At 39.3% G+C, this 19205-nt stretch overlaps 1 protein-coding gene across 1 annotated transcript in view; it reads right to left on the bottom strand.

Moving 5' to 3' along the window:
* The window catches only part of LRP6 (LDL receptor related protein 6), a 143099-nt gene that overhangs the window by 40121 nt on the left and 83773 nt on the right, over positions 1-19205 (bottom strand). Inside the window, exons 8-11 of the mRNA XM_060194397.1 lie at positions 6927-7143; positions 5980-6269; positions 2547-2773; positions 481-665 (exon numbers count right to left, since the gene is read on the bottom strand). Coding sequence (XP_060050380.1) covers positions 481-665; positions 2547-2773; positions 5980-6269; positions 6927-7143 — 919 coding nt within the window. The remainder of the gene's footprint in view (positions 1-480; positions 666-2546; positions 2774-5979; positions 6270-6926; positions 7144-19205) is intronic.

Raw genomic sequence — 19205 nt, forward strand, 5'->3', positions numbered from 1 at the left:
CAGAGCAGTGCTCTGAAATCAATTCATCTGCAATCTGACCCCATGCCTCAAACTTTTACTTCTGCTATAAATCATGAATTTGTCTAAACTTCCCCAAAATGGCATTTTGATTGTGGTTTGATTTTTCTCTTCATGAAGGTCTGAAGTTCAACTCTGTTTTGTTACAGAAAGGAGGTGCATTTTACTGACACAAAAACTACTCCAGAAATAACTAGGGAATTATAAATTCCATTACAAGCTCACTAATAATAGACTTGCCACATATTAGCAAACATGTGGATTCATCTACCTAAGCCTCACAACACACAATAACAAATGGTATAAATTTCAAATATGTCTGTGTCGACTCAAATGAGGTACAATTTCTAGACATTTCTATGAAGTCTTATTAGTACTATCTAGACAATGGTGAACAACAGGCACTGATTTCAGTATAGAAAGAACAACTTACTATCTCTCTTAATAAAAAGAGGTGCTTACCAAGCATGTTTGAAGATTCTATTAAGTTGGTGTCCAGGTCTGTCCAATAAAGTCTCCTTTTAGCATAGTCAATAGTTAGGCCGTTTGCCCGCCCCACATTTGGAACTAATGTAGTACGTTCACTTCCATCCATAGCAGCTCTGTCTATCTTAGGCTTTCCACCCCATTCAGTCCAGTACATAAATCTAAATTAAAAATAATGAACATTTAACATTTCACTTTTGATTATTTGGAGGAAAGAGTCACATTCATGATTCGTAATTAAATAAATTTTAGATAATATGCATGAAACCAAGGAAATTGGTAAAACAAAATTATGACTGTATGTTTAAAATTATTTTTGGCACCCTGAACTTAAAATTTCTTCTCATATTCCAAAAAGGAAAGGAGTCAGCTTTTCTTAGTCCTTCCAATGATTTTGTTCCAGCCAAAACATAGGAATTGGAAATAAACCAGTGGTTTCCTTATTATAGCACTTGCACTTAGAAAACCAGTGTTCATCAAGTGAGCAAAGGATTAGCCTTTGGTCTTAGGATTTGGCTCAATTTTGAATGTAATTACCTTTATATGTTTCTAATTAGGTCTTTATTTCACATTAGATAGAGTTTCACACTAACACAGAGAGAAAAGCATACACATGATGCTGAGGTTGGAACTGGAAGCCTCAGAGATGAGTGTGCCCTGTTGTACCAGTTTAACTATCTGCTCTCCCTCCACAAGAGTTTATAAGTCTTGCTGCTTTGTGATCAGTGCAGTCATCTCTATCAAAAAAGCTGCAGGAGTCCATTAGAAATAAAAACAAAGAATCTCTAGAGTCAAAACATTTGACTATCTATTTGGTTACACAGTAGTCCACAGGAGCACACTATGTTTATAATAGCAGTTAATCATCTCTTCACGTGTCAGCTGGGCAGTAAGCAATACTACTACATGCCTGTGCTGTTTTTAGAATATTCTTTTGCTTTTTTTTGAATTCTTCATTTAACCTCAGAGCAGACCTAAAACAGACTTCTTAAAGATGAGAGTGCACGGAAAGAAATCTAAGTGAATTTTTCTAGTGGCTCCAAGTCAGTTACAAAGCAGAGATAGATTTAGAAACAAATCCTTAGTTAAATGCTCCTTTAACTAAATTTGTAAGGTACTAGGTTCTCAGATGATCTGAAAGGAAGCACTCCACATACCAGCTCTAACCAAATACCTAGAACAGACATTCACTAATCAGTCTGTCAGCTGATGGCTGACTTGGTAGCAATGTAAGGACATGCTTTTCTGGGAATTAAAGTTGGTCTCAGGCTTTGTTTGCATTTGCACTTGTCAGCTGACAGGCACGTGCACACCACAAGAGCCAAAGACAAACAACTGTGAGAGAAACTTCACAGTTGCCAGCAGCCACATAAGCTAGAGTACTTTGTCCCAACAACTAAATTTATCTCTTTGGAAACTAATATTTTGAGTAAAGATCACCATAATCAAGCACAACAGCACAGAGAAACTCTCTTTCCTACAGCCTTCTCACCAGACAGTAAAATAACCAGAGAATTTAGGTGATTTCAGGGTAACTAGTTTTAATTATAGTAAATATGCTTACATGTTCACATGGTTAACTTCTGCTCTTAAATGTAGAATTATCCTACAAAATTCATGTCTCTTAGATGTAGCTTTTTAGAACTGGCTGGATTGTGTAAGAAGGATGACATACTCTTGAACAATGTCATGTTGTAAACAATTCACTATTTAACTGGGGGAAAAGTACAAGTGAATACAGACCTGGTATCTTTAAGAAAGTGGTCTTACTTGGTATATAAGTATGATTTAGCAATGCTCAATTATCAGTTCATTTCATTAGTCTTTCTTCAACCAATGTTTGAAACAGCAGAAGTAAATTTTAGCTAACAATTACTGATTCTAAATGAGTTGAATCACAATTAATGATTTTAAATAAAGACTATCTGTGGTTGCAATGTCAGACTCCACATACACATTATTCAAGCCATCAAGAATATAATTCACTGTAACAAGGCCACATGCAATGTAGCTGCAAAGAATCCATATATAAAGCTACTTACCCTTCGGCAGGGTCCAAAGCAAGAGCTCTGGGACTATCTAGGTCTTTCCACACCAAAACTTGTCGGTGTTGCCCATCGAGCTTTGACACCTCAATTCGATTTGTTCCTGTATCTGCCCAGTACAAGTTCTTCCCAAGCCAGTCCACTGCCATGCCTTCTGGATAGTCTAAGCCAAATTCTACCACGTGCTCCAGTGCACTGCCATTCATGAAGGCTCTGCTGATGGTCTGCAAGAATAACATTAGCAACTAAATCAGTGGTATATCAGCTTCTAATAACCACAACTCTGATCTCAAGTTTTATTGTCAAAAAGGGAGGAAAATTTTTATATACTTAAGAACTAAAGATTGTGGCCTTGGAGTTGGTACAGTGGAAGATCTTCATGTTTAAAAAATTACGGCTTCTTATGAAACACTTTTTCTAGTCCTTTGAATACATTTATGATTAGTTAATACTCACCACAGCCATGAAAGACAGGTTTTATCTCTATTTTTAAGATATGGAGACTTGGAAGGTTACACAGTAAAAATCAAAGATGTATTGGGATCTGAATAGTGGTGCACCATGTTAAGCATACACGTGACCATGTGCAAGGACAACCCCCCACACATGCACATTCCCCATCTTGGGGGGTGGGGGGAATGCATCACAGGCAGTGAAGCAGGTCTTTCTCTCTCCCTAGTTCTTTCTCCCCTCTCAATTTTTCTGTCCTATTAAATAAAATAGAATGGGGATGGCGGAAAAATTGGCTACCAAGAGCAATGATTTCATATCACTGAGGCACTAAGCCTCAGTGATAATCTTGGGGACAAGAAAAAAAAAATAAAACAAGATGTATTAATCTGCTTCATTTATTCATCTCTTTTACTAAAAACCATTAGAATCCATCTGGTACTAACATCCCATGCTTTTTGATATTAAACAAAATTTTACATAAACGTGAAACAACCACAAACAATCTGGAAGATTACTCTCCAGATTTTCTGGTCAGGAGCTCTTATTGGCACAGAATTCTATACAACGGAAAAGGGGTGGGAGGACACATTATAGCTCAGAATTAGGAGGCTACAAAGTTTAAAGGTAAATTAAAAGTCAAGTCTTGGGGACAAAGAGAAACCATGGTGGAAAATTATTAGCCACCTATAGAGTGGCAAAAGGGTACTGTAAAGGACAAAGGAGAGAGAGAGAGAGAGGACCTAGTGGGGGTTGTATTCTTATATGGAAAACTGGGAAGTGTTATGCATGTACAAACTATTGTATTTTCTGTCGAATGTAAAACATTAATTCCCCAATAGAGAAATTAAAAAAAAAAAGGATAAAGGAGAGCTGATTGCCACCAAGTTTTAGACAATACTATGATTCCATTCTGACTTCCCTGGGCAAACAACTCACCAATGTGTCCTGTCACCTCACCTCTCCAGAGCTCAACCCCATTTGGGAAAGAAAGAAACAGGCTGGGGGATGGACTGAACTGCCAACATCCATGTCCAGTAGATAAGCAATTACAAAAGCCAGACCTTCCACCTTCTGCACCCCATAAAGAATATTGGTCCAACTCCCAGAGGGATAAAAAAATAGGAAAGTTTCTGATGGGGGAGGGGAGGAGGAGGGATGAGGAACTCTGGTGGTAGGAACTACATGGAATTGTACCCGTTATTTTTACAACCTTCTTAAACATTATTAAATCACTAATAAAAAAATTTTAAAGGGGGCCAGGTGGTGGCACACACATTACAATGTGTAAGTACCCAGGTTCAAGCCCCTGGTCTCCACCTGCAGGGGGATAGCTCTGCAGGTGGTAAAGTAGGGCTGTAGGTCTTTCCCCACCATCACCCTCTTCCCTCTCAATTTCCAGCTGTCTCCATTCAATAAATAAATTTAAAGGGGGCTGGGTGGTGGCACACTAGGTTAAGCGAACATAGTATGAAGCATAAAGACATACACAAGGATCCTGGTTTTATCCCCGACTCCCCACCTGTAGGGGGCTCACCTCACAAGCACTGAAGGAGGTCTGCAGGTGTCTATCTTTCTCCCCACCCCCATCTTCCACAGCCCTCTCAAGTTCTCTCTGTTCTATACAATAAAATGGGGGGGGGGGGGGGCTGCCAGGAGTAGTGGATATATAGTGCTGGCACCGAGCCCCAGTAACCCTGGAGGCAAAAAATTAATGAATCAATTTTTAAAAATCAGTGTACAAGCTATGTGAAATAGACTGCTCAGATTATGCAGAAATGTCACTCATTATGCAACTAAATAAATTATGTATTGCAGATTTAGAAAACTTAAGGGATCTTAGATTTTAGAACAGTGAAGCAGCAGTGCACAGGACTTAAACTGAGGTCCCAGGATCAATCTCTAATACCACCAACAGTCAGAATTAGTGATGCTCTAGCTTTAGAAGGGTGTGTGTGTACATATGTTACATGTTTCTCTTTTTTTAAACCTAATGAGTATCTTTATGCTGGTCCTTGTGCTTCGAGCCACATGCACTTAACCTACTGTGCTACCACCGGACTCCAAAAGATAAGACACCTGCAGACCTGCTTCATGACTTGTGAAGTGACTCCCCTGCAGGTGGGGAGCCAGGGGTTCAAACCCAGATCCTTAAACCGGTCCTTGTGCTTTGCTCCACCTGCGCTTAACCTGCTTCACTACCTCCTGACCTAATGAGTATTCCTTTCCCTTAATTTCTTTTAAAAGTTAAGGTCTGGGTGAGTCAGGCAGTAGCGCAGTGGGTTAAGCGCATGTGGCGCAAAGCACAAGAACCAGCGTAAAGATCCTGGTTCGAGCCCCTGCCTCCCCTCCTGCAGGGGAGTTGCTTTACAAGTGGTGAAGCAGGTCTGCAGGTGTCTTGTCTTTCTATCCGCCTCTGTCTTCCCCCCTCCTCTCTCCATTTCTCTCTGTCCTATACAACAATGAAGACAGACAACAATAATAACCACAACAATAAAACAACAAGGTCAACAAAAAGGGAATAAATAAATATACTTTTTTAAAAAGTTAAGGTCTGGGAGCCAGGTGATAGCGCAGTGGGTTAAGTGCAGGTGGGTTAAGCGCAGGTGGTACAAAGCACAAGGACCGGTGTAAGGATCCCAGTTCGAGCTCCCGGCTCCCCACCTGCAGGGAAGTCGCTTCACAGGCAGTGAAGCAGGTTTGCAGATGTCTATCTTTCTCTCCCTCTCTCTGTCTTCCCCACCTCTCTCCATTTCTCTCTGTTCTATCCAACAATGAAGAGAGACAACAATAACTACAACAATAAAACAACAAGGGCAACAAAAAGGGAATAAGTAAATTTAAAAAAAAAGAAATTTAAAAAAGTTACGGTCTGCCTAGTAAGCAATAAAGAGGGTGATAACAGCATGAATATTCAAAAATTATACAAGTTCTTCCTTTTAGTATGGTGTTGTTGTTTGTTTGCTTATTAATTGCTAACCTTGAGTGATATATCAGTCCAGTAGATACGATTGTCTGTCACATCAAAATCCAAAGCAGAAGCTTCTTTAACACCGGTCAGAGGGATGGCCACATTATTATTGTTAGTTTCTAAAGAAATTCGCCTTATATCTGCTCTCCGTGAAAACAAAAGGAACGCTTCTGGGACAATGCAGGTTTTCATGTCACTGATGAGTTCAAAGCCAATTGGACAGGCACAGCGAAGGCCCTGAGGTCTGTAAAGGCAAAGATGGCTACATCCCCCATTCTCCTCAGCACAGGGGTTGGAACCTAAAAGACAAATTATAAAAATGACACTGGACACACACATGACACAATCAAGACCATTCCATTTTAAAATGTCTAAGCTTTGGGCTCACCAAAAGCTGTGGTACTATTCCTTCCCAAAGCTAGAGTTTTAATTCTAATGTCACAAACACTGTGATAACCAGCAGGGAGAGTGCAGCGACCCATCTGCATTGTTTCAGCTACTAAGGAGGCTAAGGCTGGACTAATATTCAGTCTAGTCTTTATCCACTATGAAAAGCAGCTGTCTGCACTACCTAGACATGAGTGTGCTGACCTCCTCAGAGTACAGGAAAACACAGCAGAACCCCCAAGTGGATTGACTGGGTACAAAAGCACAGCCAAAACATTTTCTTTTATACCCAAAGTTACTTTTAAAATGTTACATTATTTATACAACAGGGCTGAAATACTTAGATAAAAGCATATGCATATGTGCACATGTGTGTTCAGCCCTTCAATTCGAACTATACAGAGTACTACGTTAATATTTAACTTGCCCCTTCCTTGTTTAACATGTGTTAATAGATTATTTGTATATTGGGTCCAAAAAAAAAAAAAGCCCGCCATTTACAAGCTCTGATTACCTTCATTGTTTCTACTCCTGGCTACCGTCTCTAAGAGACTTCTGGAATTACTTACCAATGATTTGGTGAACATTTGTGGCCTTCAGGCCCATGAGATCAGGAAGCTGATCTATGATGATTTCTCTTTCCGCACTTCGCTTGTGCACTCTTTCGATGCTCCGCCTCTGCCAGTCCGTCCAGTAAACATAGTCACCCAACAGAGTAAAGCCGAATATGTGAGGGATTTTATCTTCCACCAGTACTCTCCTCCCAGTGCCATCTGTACTCATGACCTGTAAGTTTAAAAAGAAAAAAGGGTATGTACTTATTCTTCAAATCTATGTTAAAACAACACATTCAATTACTTGCTGCATCAAAATACAAATGTTGCACCTTAGTTATTCCAATTACAATCCCTTGGCAAAATGATACTTGGTGAGAGTTTTGTCAAATTCCCAATACAAGCCCAACCGCCTATTGTTTCTAAAGCTTCTGGCAACATTAGATTTAGTTTGAATTTCTACTATTAAATGAATATGTAAAATTTTAAGACACAAGACCAAATATCTTTAAGTTTGTACATTTCTTTTTTCTTGATTTTTTAAATTGGCACCAGGATTATCACTGGGGCTCAGTGCTGGCACTATGAATCCACAGCTCCTAGGGGCCATTTTTTATTTTCTATCCATTTTAGTTAATAGCAACAGTAAAAAATTGAGAAGGATGGGGCAAGTACAGAAAAAGATAAAACACCTGCAGACCTGCTTCATCACTGTGAAGCTTCCCCACTGCAGGTGGAGAGCGAAGTCTCAAACCTGCGTCCTCGCACAGGAGGGGAGCACATGGCTGGAACCAGGATCCTTTGGCCAGTCCTTGCACTTCTGCACCATGTGCACTTAACCCACCATGCTACTGCCCGACCCTCCAGAATGCCCATTTTAAGACTTCCACTTTGCAGTTTTTTAAGGTCAACTTTTCTTAAAAAAAATAAAAATAGACAAAAGGGTAGTCAGGCAGTAGCACAGTGGGTTAAGCGCACGTGGCACAAAGCACAAGGACCGGCATAAAGATTCTGGCTTGAGCCCTGGGTCCCTCACCTGCAAGGGAGTCGCTTCACAGGCAGTGAAGCAGGTCTGCAGGTGTCTGTCTTTCTCTTCCCCTCTCTGTCTTCCCCTCCTTTCTCCATTTCTCTCTGTCCTATCCTACAAGGACAATAACTACAACAATAAAACAACAAGGGCAACAAAAGGGAAAATAAATTAAAAAATAAATATTAAAAAAAAAGACAAGAGGGCTCTCAACAAATCTCTTAATCCCTGACAACAAAAGTCACAAAGATACCTGGTATTTATTAATTCTTTCTGTAACTAAAATTCAAATAATGAGGACATAAGTAGTCTTTCCAACTACTCTGAAGCAACATCATCAATTCATTCTGATAGTTCCATTAGAAACAAAGGCATCTTCCCCTAAAAGTGGCAAAGGTATTTTTCTGTTTCTTAACACTGCAACATGTACAAATGTACTGTTCTAAAGCACCAACTTCCTAGGTCCCAAATGTGATCCTTTAAAAGGACTGTGTGTCAGGAAAATCAGCCTTCAGAAATACTTTGATACTAAAAAAGCGTACACCAAATAATGCATGTATCAAGATTTTTAAAAATATTCCAAGTAAGTCACTATTGGGATTGCCTGAATTCAGGGAATGAATATCTAATGTAATTTTTTCCCTTTTATTTATTTATTTATTTCCTTTTGTTGCCCTTATTGTTTTATTGTTGTCATTGATGTCATTGTTGGATAGGACAGAGAGAAATCGAGAGGGGGGAGAAGACAGAGAGAGGGAAGAAAAAAGACACCTGCAGACCTGCTTCACTGCCTGTGAAGTGACTCCCCTGCAGGTGGGGAGCCGGGGGGCTGGAACTAGGGTCCTTATGCCGGTCCTTGCACTTTGCACCACTTGCGCTTAACCCACTGCGCTACCGCCCAACTCCCATCTGATGTTATTTTTAACTCTCTTCTCTAAAGTAAAAAAATATATAAATAAATAAAGCAGAATGAAAGAGCTTTGCTGACCTTTCAACAACAGTCAGAGCTTGGAAACAAAGAAAGCACTTAAAAGTTGAGCAAGCAAATTGTGTACATAACCTTGTATTTTCATTTGCAAATGCCAATAAATACTTGATTCACAACTGGTGGAAGAGAGATTAGTAGACTATTCTTTTGAGATAAAAAAAATTTCTAACTTCCAACTGCTACATTACTTTTTTAAGTTAGTTATTTCTCCTTAATTTGAGGCAAGACTTTAGGTGTCTCACATTTCTGTTTACATTCAATAGACCATGCTTGGATACATTTTTTGGTATCTATGTTGAATCTAGAAATTACTTTGGTGCTGAAAAGTCAGAGGACTAGCAAAGAAAGAGTCAACTGGCTACAGACCTAATAAAAATGATATCTCCAGAAGAGCAAAATCTAATTCATCCATTTCTGTGTACTCCACAGCTACTAATAGTCTAAAGATAAAAACTCAATAAATTTGTTTTGTTTTCATCTTTGTTGTGGTAAAGAGAGAGAGAAACACACCTGCAGATCTGCTTCACCTCTAACAAAGCTGTCCTCCTACAGGTGGGGACATGGGGGCTTGAACCTGGGTCCTTGCACACTGTAACATGTACGCTCAACCAGGTCCCAAATTTTTGTTAAATAATTTGGAAAAGGAGGTAAGATGAAATGAACACAATATAAATAACACAAAGCGGGAGCCCGGCGGTAGCACAACGGGTTAAGCGCACATGGTGCAAAGCGCAAAGACCCGCAGAAGGATCACGGTTGGAGCCCCCAGCTCCCCACTTGCAGGGGAGTCGCTTCACAAGTGGTGAAGCAGGTCTGCAGGCGTCCATCTTTCTCTCCCCCTCTGTTTTCCCCTCCTCTCTCCATTTCTCTCTGTCCTATCCAACAACGACATCAATAACTACAACAATAAAACAACAAGGGCAACAAAAGGGAAAAATAAATAAATAACACAAAGCAAGAGGGACTACTCCACTTCCACACAAATCTCTTGTGCTTAACCTTGAAATTTTTAAACTTGTTTACTTTAAACCCTTGCTATTTCAGAATACAGACAGTGTTTCCTATCTATAAAGAAAACTACTTAAGTGGTCCAGGAGGTGGCACAGTGGATAAAGTGTTGGACTCTCAAGCATGAGGTCCGAGTTCAATTTCCAGCAGCACATGTCCCAGAGTGATATCTGGTTCTTTCTATCTCTACTGTTATCTCATTAATAAAAAATAAAATATTTTAAAAAAGAAAACTACCTAAGTTGATATTGCCATCATTATCTCTATACAAAAATTTCAAGACCCACAATTTAAAGATGGGGAGTTCAGGGGGAACAAACAAACAAAAATACTAAAAGATCTTTCTGTTGTGTAGATGTCTCTAGATCATTCAAGGAGCATAAGCAAAAACAAAAGTTTACGTTAAGGTACTTATCCTAAGATCCTACAGTCTAGCTACTTGACTGGGTGAAAAATATCCTTGTTCATATTATAAATTCCTCTAAAAATTCCTTTAAAAAACTATTAGGGGGGTTGGGCGGTAGTGCAGCAGGTTAAGCGCACGTGTTGCAAAGCGCAAGGACCGGTGTAAGGATACCGGTTTGAGCCCCCGGCTCCCCACCTGCCGGGGAGTCGCTTCACAGGCGGTGAAGCAGGTCTGCAGGTGTCTGTCTTTCTCTTCCCCTCTGTCTTCCCCTCCTCTCTCGGTTTCTCTCTTTCCTATCCATCAACGAACGAACGACATCAACAACAACAACAATAACCACAACAAGGCTACAACAACAAAGGCAACAAAAGGGGGAAAAAATGGCCTCCAGGAGCAGTGGATTCATGGTGTAGGCACTGAGCCCCAGCAACAACCCTGGAGGCAAAACAAACAAACAAACAAACACAAACAAAAAAAAAAACTATTAGAGAATGAATATTTGATCCTCCTGAAAGGAGAGTTCCAAGAAACTATCTGTGGTCTGAAAATACTAACTAGGGTGAAAAGTCTTTTGCCTATTAGATATATAATTTTAAAACGTGAATACTTTACATATTTGTAAATGCTCATGGGTTCTTCCTTTCTCACTTTCTAAGAAAGAAACTGTTTAAAAGTCAGATGATTCTATTACTTTAAAAAATAGTTCTTAAAAATCCACTGAATCATAGGACTTTGACTACTACTTAAATACTACAAATATGTAAAGTATTCATCTAAAGCACCATCAATTTCTACTGTGGTATATCCAACTGTATTACTGTCAACTTGTCTAAAACATGAGGAATGCACCATCCTTTCAGAAAACACCTAACAAAGAATGTTAAATAGCTTAATTTATGACATTCTAAAATATTTTCTTACAAGCTTTTGGTATACTGAAAGGGTTCTGATGTAAAGATGTTCTTATTTATTACTTTATTTATTACTTATCTTATATTTAATTATTTTGCTGATTACTATGCCCAAATACTGACATTCGAAAATCTATTTGTTGACCCTTTAGCATACATTACATGCAAAATACTGAACATTTTTTAAATGAAATTTAAATCTCCACTTAAAAAAACAGTACAGGGAGCAGGAAGAACACCTCAGCACTGAAGTACAGGACTTGTATACTTGATGCCCCAGAGGTCCTGGATTCAATCTCTGGCACTGCCATAAGCAAGTTGAACCCTGTTCTGGTACCAATCCCACCACATTAACCATATAGATAAATCTTAAAAAAAAAAAAAAAAGAAAAGAAAAAAAAAAAGAGAAAGAGAAAAGAAAAGACCTCAAGGGTTAATCAATTATTTTCTCTTTCAGCTATGTCATTCATCTCGCAACATTTTAAGGCTCATCTCCAAGTCCATTAAGGCCCTAGAGAGAAGAGGAAAATATGGAAGGACATTTGGCAGTAGCAATAGGTGTACAGAAGACTTAGAAAGGAAGAGAAGGCAGGACCATAGAAAAAATGGGCAAATATATATAAATATAGATATAGAAATAATAATCAACCCATATCTGTAACTATGGTAGAACTACTGCAGTTTTCAATGGAGGGAATGTGGGACATAGAACTCTGGTGGTGGGAAAGATGTGGAATTATACCCTATCTCATAATTTGTAAATCAATACTAAATCACTAATAAAAAATTTTTTAAAACCCAGATCATATGACATGACTAGATTATTTAAATGTTTGTGTTATTTAAATTATGTTAAGTATTAATACAATATCAGATGTGTAGTACAGGCTGGTTCCTGTCAGTGAAATACTTTCAGCGGTTGAGTGGTGGTACCCCCAGTAGAGTGCATACATCAGCATGGGTGACGACGCAGGTTAAAGCTCCCAGCTCGGGGAAGCTTCATGAGCAGTGCTACAGGTCTCTGTTCTCTTCTCTATTTCTTTCTTTCTTTCTTTTTTTTCCTCCAGATTTATTGCTGGGGCTCAGTGCCTACACCATGAATCCACTGCTCCTGGAGGCCATTTTTCCCCCTTTTGTTACGCTTTTTGTTGTAGCCTTGTTGTGGTTATTACTGTTCTTGATGTCGTTCACTGTTGGATAGGACAGAGAGAAATGGAGAGAGGAGGGGAAGACAGAGAGGGGAAGAGAAAGTCAGACACCTGCAGACCTGCTTCACCGCCTGTGAAGCGATTCCCCTGCAGGTGGGGAGCCGGGGGCTGGAACCGGGATCCTTATGCCGGTCCTTGCGCTTTGCACCATGTGCGATTAACCTGCTGCACTACCGCCCGACCCCCCTCTTTTCTATTTCTATCTTTATCAGAAAAACAAAGGAGGTAAAAATGAAAGGGGGTGGTGGGAGGGAGGAGCACCAGAAGCAGTGAAATCACTGTGTAGGTAGTAAGTCCTAAAGATCACCCTGGAGGCAAAATAAATATAAATTAAAATGATTTCAATAAAGACACACTTAAACAGTCATAATTGAAGTAGCTATATTAACTGAAATGTTATGTTTCAAAATAAAAGCCATCACTTCCATACAAAAAGAGTTATGTGGGAATTTAAAGTACAGAACTACACACTATTACAGTGAAGGATGAAACCGATAGCATCTATGTCCTAGTAGCCATAATGGAAAACTACAAGGCTGCAGCCTTACTCCCATTTACAACCCACACTTTCACTTGTTTGCTTTTGCTACTCAGATGCACAGTCAGCAAATTAGATAAGCAATCAGCTTGACAACTACACTGACTCTCTCAGACTCTCATTTTGCTCCCCACCCCCAAAAAAAAAACAACAATAAATATAGCTAATGAATGCAAATCACCAGGATAAATGATGAATGCTAAGATGTTGCAACAGGGCATCTTCCAAACACTTCTATCCTTCTGTAACCTATAGATAATCAAAATAAATTAAACGTTAGGAAACAGAGGGAATTCAAATCCATATTATTTAATTTAAAGAATTCTGACAAAGAGAAAGCAAAGGTTTTTTTTTTTTTTTTTAAAGAATAAAAGAAAGGGCACATGTTACAACAGAGTCTAGAATGCCTTGTGTGACTATAAAGGAACTGCATGGAAGGTAGAAGAATAAAAAGGGACTCAAAGGCATCAGGCACGTACCACCCAATGGGAGGTATGAAGTTCCAGGAAACAAGCTACTCCCAACACTTTCAGAATGCAATACAGATGTATTTCAGGAAGACTGCAATTCACCCCAACACTTAAACTGTTTGTACTAAAAACACTGATATTTTAAATGTAGATTTTTTTTGTCTTAAAAAAAAGTATTTTCAAGTCCAGTGGGATGGTGACAGAGCACCCCCCCACCTCCCCGCAATCTCTTATCTGAAAGTCTTAGAGCCAGGTGTGTATCAGAATTCAGATTTATTCTCAACCACCCCCCACCAAAAGAGCATTTAGAAATGGAAAACACATGACCTATCACCCAAGCACCTTAAGATACATATGCAGTATAGGTCCACAAAGCTACTCTCTCCTTTAAAACACACTAAGTTGATCATGCATTGACAGTTTATGAGAATCTTTACTCTGCTGTTCTGCATGCAAGAGGCTTTCAATTAAAAGTAGGGGTGAGAAGGGGGGGGCGGCAGTACAGCGGGTTAAGCGCATGTGGCGCAAAGCACAAGGACCAGCGTAAGTATCCGGGTTCAAGCCCTGGCTCCCCACCCGCAGGGGAGTCACTTCACAAGCAGTGAAGCAGGTCTGTAGGTGTCTTTCTCTCCCCCTCTGTCTTCCCTTCCTTTCTTCATTTCTCTCTGTCCTATTCAACAACGATAGCAATAGCAATAATAATAACTACAACAACGATAAACAACAAGGGCAACAAAAGGGAAAAAATAGCCTCCAGGGGCAGTGGATTCCTGGTGCAGGCACTGAGTGCCAGCAATAACCCTGGAAGTAAAAAAAAAAAAAAAAATTAAAAAAAAAAGTAAGGGTGGGGGAGTCAGGCTGTAGTGCAGCAGATTAAGTGCACATGGCATGCGAAACTGGAGGACCAGTGTAAGGATCCTGGTTCGAGCACCCAGCTCCCCACCTGAGGGGGGGGCTTCATAAGAGGGAAGCAGGTGTCTATCTTTCTCTCCTCATCTCTGTCTTCCCCTCCTTTCTCCATTTCTCTCTGTCCTACTGGCAACAACAACAACAACAATAACCACAACAATGATAAAAACAACAAGGGCAACAAAAAGGGAAAATAAGTAAATAAATAAAATGTATAAAATAAAAAAAGTAGGTGAGGGAGAGGAAGGCAGAGGTAGCTCAGCCACTCAAGCATGTACTTTCCCATGCTCAAGGTCCTGGGTCAGAGCATAGATACCACAGGGAAGCGCCACAGATGGCACCAACGATGTCGCGGTGTCTCTCTCCTCCCACCAAAATCAAAGATTGGCCAGGAAAGGCTCTCACTAGTGGTATCATGACCTGAGCTCACTCTGTGCCATATTAGAAATGAATAAACAAAGGGAGTAAAGAGAAGGAGTGGGGCTGGGTGGTAGCACACCTGGTTGAATGCACCTGTTACCATGCCAAGAACTTGAGTTCAAACCCCTGCTCCCCACTTGCAGGGAGGAAAGCCTCACGAGCAGGGCTACATGTGTCTCTATCTTTCCCTCACCATCTCCCCATCTCTCTCAACTTCTCTGTCCTATCAAACTAGAAATCAATATTTTAAAAGTAAGAGGCGCAAGTCTAGTGGTTCATGAATGATAAAAGTAATAGTTGTTAACAAATACTGTTATTGTTTATGGTTGTTGATATGGTGTGGAAAGCAATATAAGAATATTTTGAAGAAGTAAGTGGCAACAGCTTGAACAAAACCTGATTGTGAGGTTTTACATCTAAAGAATCATTATTTTTCCCATTATACTAAGTCCAATTACTTTCTGAAATCTGTTGCTTTTTTCCAACTAGTTGTAAAGGTCTGAAATATTTCTCTTCTATGACACAGTTACATTCCACTCATCGGAAGCAACATAGTGAGACACAAACATGCAACTTTATCTCAAACAAAACTACTATTAGATTCCTCATCCCCAAGAAGCAACAGTTCTGAACAGGTTACCAGATTTATAAATACAGTTTTAAGCTCCTTATGTTTAAAATACCAACACAAATCCTGGTACAAGCTGGCTGAACCTAGAACAAATGAACTATTTTAGACTATTCCAAAAGATTACTCTGATGCTTTCAAAGTTGAGCCAACACTAATTAAATCTCCTGGCAACTCTCAAGAGTGTGCTTTACAGTATTACCTCAGAGTGGTTTAATTAGTTAAACTGAAATTGGGCTTCTGTCATTTCCAAAATCTACCATCAAACCTGAACCAATGTCTCCAGTGGTTTCAGCTGCTTCAACCACATTGTGTTATGGATTTAACCTTCTGAGACTTCACAGCTATTGTAACCCACACTGAGAATATAGGTTACAACAGGAAAGAGGTGTAAGTTAACCAAAACACTGTCTCCACAGAGAGGTCACAGCAAAGCTTTCACAGACATCACATCCGGTTTTTTTGAGCAGTCATCAGCTCATTAAACATTAGGACAGGACTACCCATGAAATCTTGGAACACAGCCAGTCTACTGCCAAAGTTGCTGCTATGCAACTTCACTTGACTAGACATGTTCAAGAAATAGATGACAATGGCACAACCGGGCACCCAGCAGAAAGTGAGCTGGAGCTGGAACGCTCGCTACAGAAGTCGCAGAGAATTATTCTTTCTCTAATATTCCAGTCAACATTCCAAAAAAACAAATTAAAGTTTACACACAGGAAAGGCAAACAGACATCATCAGACTTTATAGTGCATAAAATATAATTTTACAGAAGTGACAATGTAAAAAACAGAGTGAACGCTTTGCCATGAATGTGGACCTAGACTTGGGCCCCGAGTCACTATGTGGAGGCACCAAGCAAAAGGGAAGTTCAACAAGCAATGAAGTGGTGTCTCTGTGTCTCGATCTCTACCTAGAAAATGAAAGGTATGCTAGGAGTGGTAGACTCATTTGAAGTCTTGTGGTTCCTCCCCACCGCACCCCCCAAAAAAAGTGTGGCGTGTATGTTTGTGTGTATATATAAATATATACATCATATATACACTTCTCCCCTTCCTTCCTTCCACAGATATAGCATTTCAGTCATGCAGAATCTTGCTGAAGTGACAAGTAAAGAGAAATGCCTCGGGCCCAGTTAGGGGAAGTAAAAAGATACCATGCACCTGTTTGAGAGGAGTAAGGGCAGTTAACAGTGAGGCATTCAAAGTCTCTCAAGGTATTATTTCATCTGAGTAAATAAAAGCAACTTTATTTTCTTTTCTTATTTGTTTGTTGTTTATTTTTATTTTTTATTTATAAAAAGGAAACACTGACTAAACGATAGGATAAGAGGGGTACAACTTCACACAATTCCCACCACCAGAACTCTATATCCCATCCTCTCCCCTGATAGCTTCCTATTGCTTAGCTCTCTGGGAGTATGGACCCAAGGTCCTTGTGGGTGCAGAAGGTTGAAGGTCTGGCTTCTGTAATTGCTTCTCCGCTGAACATGGGTGTTGACCAGTCAATCTATACTCTCAACCTGTCCTTCTCTTTTCCTACTGGGGAAGGGCTCTGGGGAAGCAGAGCTCCAGGACACATTGGTGGGGTTGTCTGTCCAGGGAAGACTGGTTGGCATCCTGCTAGCATCTGTAACCTGGTGGTTGAAAGAGAATTAACATACAAAGCCAAAAAAATTGTTGACCAATCATGGACCTATGGCTGGAATAGTGCAAGTGAAGAGTTGGAGGGGGGGGGGGGGGTCCTCTGTTTTGTAGATATATTCCAAAGGGCCTGTGGCTATACTAGTGTTGTTTTTGTTTTATGCCTGAGCCTGAAATCTGATATGCAGGTGGATCCTATTTATTGTTCAGGGAAATGATGTCATGGCTGGAAGAAGGACCAGAAAGCTGGATCAGGGGAGAGAGTAGCTCCCAAATATGGGAAAGGTGTATAAATATTGTTAATATATATATATATATATGAATAATTATATAAAAGAAATAGTTTTTTCTTATGAGATAATTCCAATCCATAAATAGGAATAATGGAAAGGGTATAGATGTCTATTTCTTCTTCTACGAATATGTGAGTGAAGCTTGGTGAAGGATTTATTATTCTTTAAGTTTTTTATAAGTGCAAAATTATTTCAAAGTAATAGTCAAAAAGAGGTAGGTTACTATACAAAACACTATGTATTAGACAGAGAGGGAAGAGAAAGAGACACCTGCAGACCTGATTCAGCATCCTCACACCAGTCCTAGCGCTTAGTGCCATGTGCACTTAACCTGCTGCACTACTGCTGGGCCCCCAAAGCTCTAAATTTAAGTGAAATAATAAACATCAGTCAAATGAAAGATCTCAGCACAATAAAAGAAACCCTAATCTTTATCTGAGATTTAGTCTTTTAAATTTAATCTAACAAAAACATACAGGATAGTAACTTTAGTGTTTGGGATATCTGTAAGAGTTCAACAACAACAACAAAAGAGGGCTGTGTTATACTTAACATCATTACATTTATTTATTTATTTCTCCAGAGCACTGCTCAGTTCTGGTTCATGGTTGCGCTGGGAAATGAACCTGAGAGCAAAAGCCTCAGGCATGAAAGTCTTTTTTTTTTTTTTTTTTTTACCCATGCATAACCATTATGCTATTCCCCAGCCCTCAGCTCTACAGCTTTTAATTGTAGACTATACTTAAATGGACTTTAAATTTTGTATCTTTATAGACTTTGGTCACTGTGAATAACTTTAGGGATGACTACTGCATAGAATCTTTAATAGCTGTTTATAAACTTTACAATGAAGTAAGTTAAAATACCCATCCCTGATGACTATTCAGAGTTCTGCAAGTTCCCACCCCTAGAAGTCTTTAAACTGTTGTCCTAGCAACATATGACCACCTGTCCTTTCAAAACTTGCCAAAAGAAATTGGGAGCAGAGGGCCTCTGATGCCGAGGTTCAGCACTACATTTTCATTTTTTTAAGAGGAAAAGTTTAAAGAAAACATTCACGTCATCTTCAATATGAAATTTATTTTGGCCAACTCTCTGAAAGAAAACATATTACTTGTTCTTAGCCAAAGATCCACATTAAAAGAAGACAAACAAAAACACACCAGAACTGCTAAAACTGGGAGGACCATGTGGTTCAAATGGCCTTATCTGTAAAGAGTGGCATTTGTGTGAATTACCTGAGGTCACCTGTATTCAACAGCAAAATCAAACAAGAGTTAAGGTCAGGGTCCAGTAGTAATAAATACTTCAACATAGATCTGAAGACTTACTCAAAACAACTAAATATTATTATAAATTGTTAATAGGCTGGGCTCTCATGAAAATAAGACATTAAAATTAATGTCTTTAAAAAAAGTAAATAGGTGGTCCGGGAGGTGGCACAGTGGATAAAGTGCTTGACTCTCAAGCGTGAGGCCCTGAGTTCAAGCCCTGGTAGCACATGTACCAGAGTGATGTCTGGTTCTCTTTATCCTCCTCTCTTTCTCATCAGTAAATAAATAAAAATCTTTTTTTTAAAAAAAAAGTAAATAAAAAAATAAAATCAGTGTCTTTTCTTTAAGGGGTATTAAAAAAACCAAATGAATTCAAAGGTCATTTTAAAATAATCAGATTAAAACTAAGAATATCTCAGTACCTATCAAAAGATTTTACACTAAAACACAAGACGAAAAAGAGTTAACAGAAAATATTAAAAAATGATTCAACAGCAAGTTCAAACTTGGGTTTTACTAAAATGCTTTTTAAATACCTACATGCAGCAGAGTGCTTTAATTTACACA

The sequence above is a fragment of the Erinaceus europaeus genome, chromosome 7 (genome assembly GCF_950295315.1).
Source record: "Erinaceus europaeus chromosome 7, mEriEur2.1, whole genome shotgun sequence".
Classification (NCBI taxonomy): domain Eukaryota; kingdom Metazoa; phylum Chordata; class Mammalia; order Eulipotyphla; family Erinaceidae; genus Erinaceus; species Erinaceus europaeus.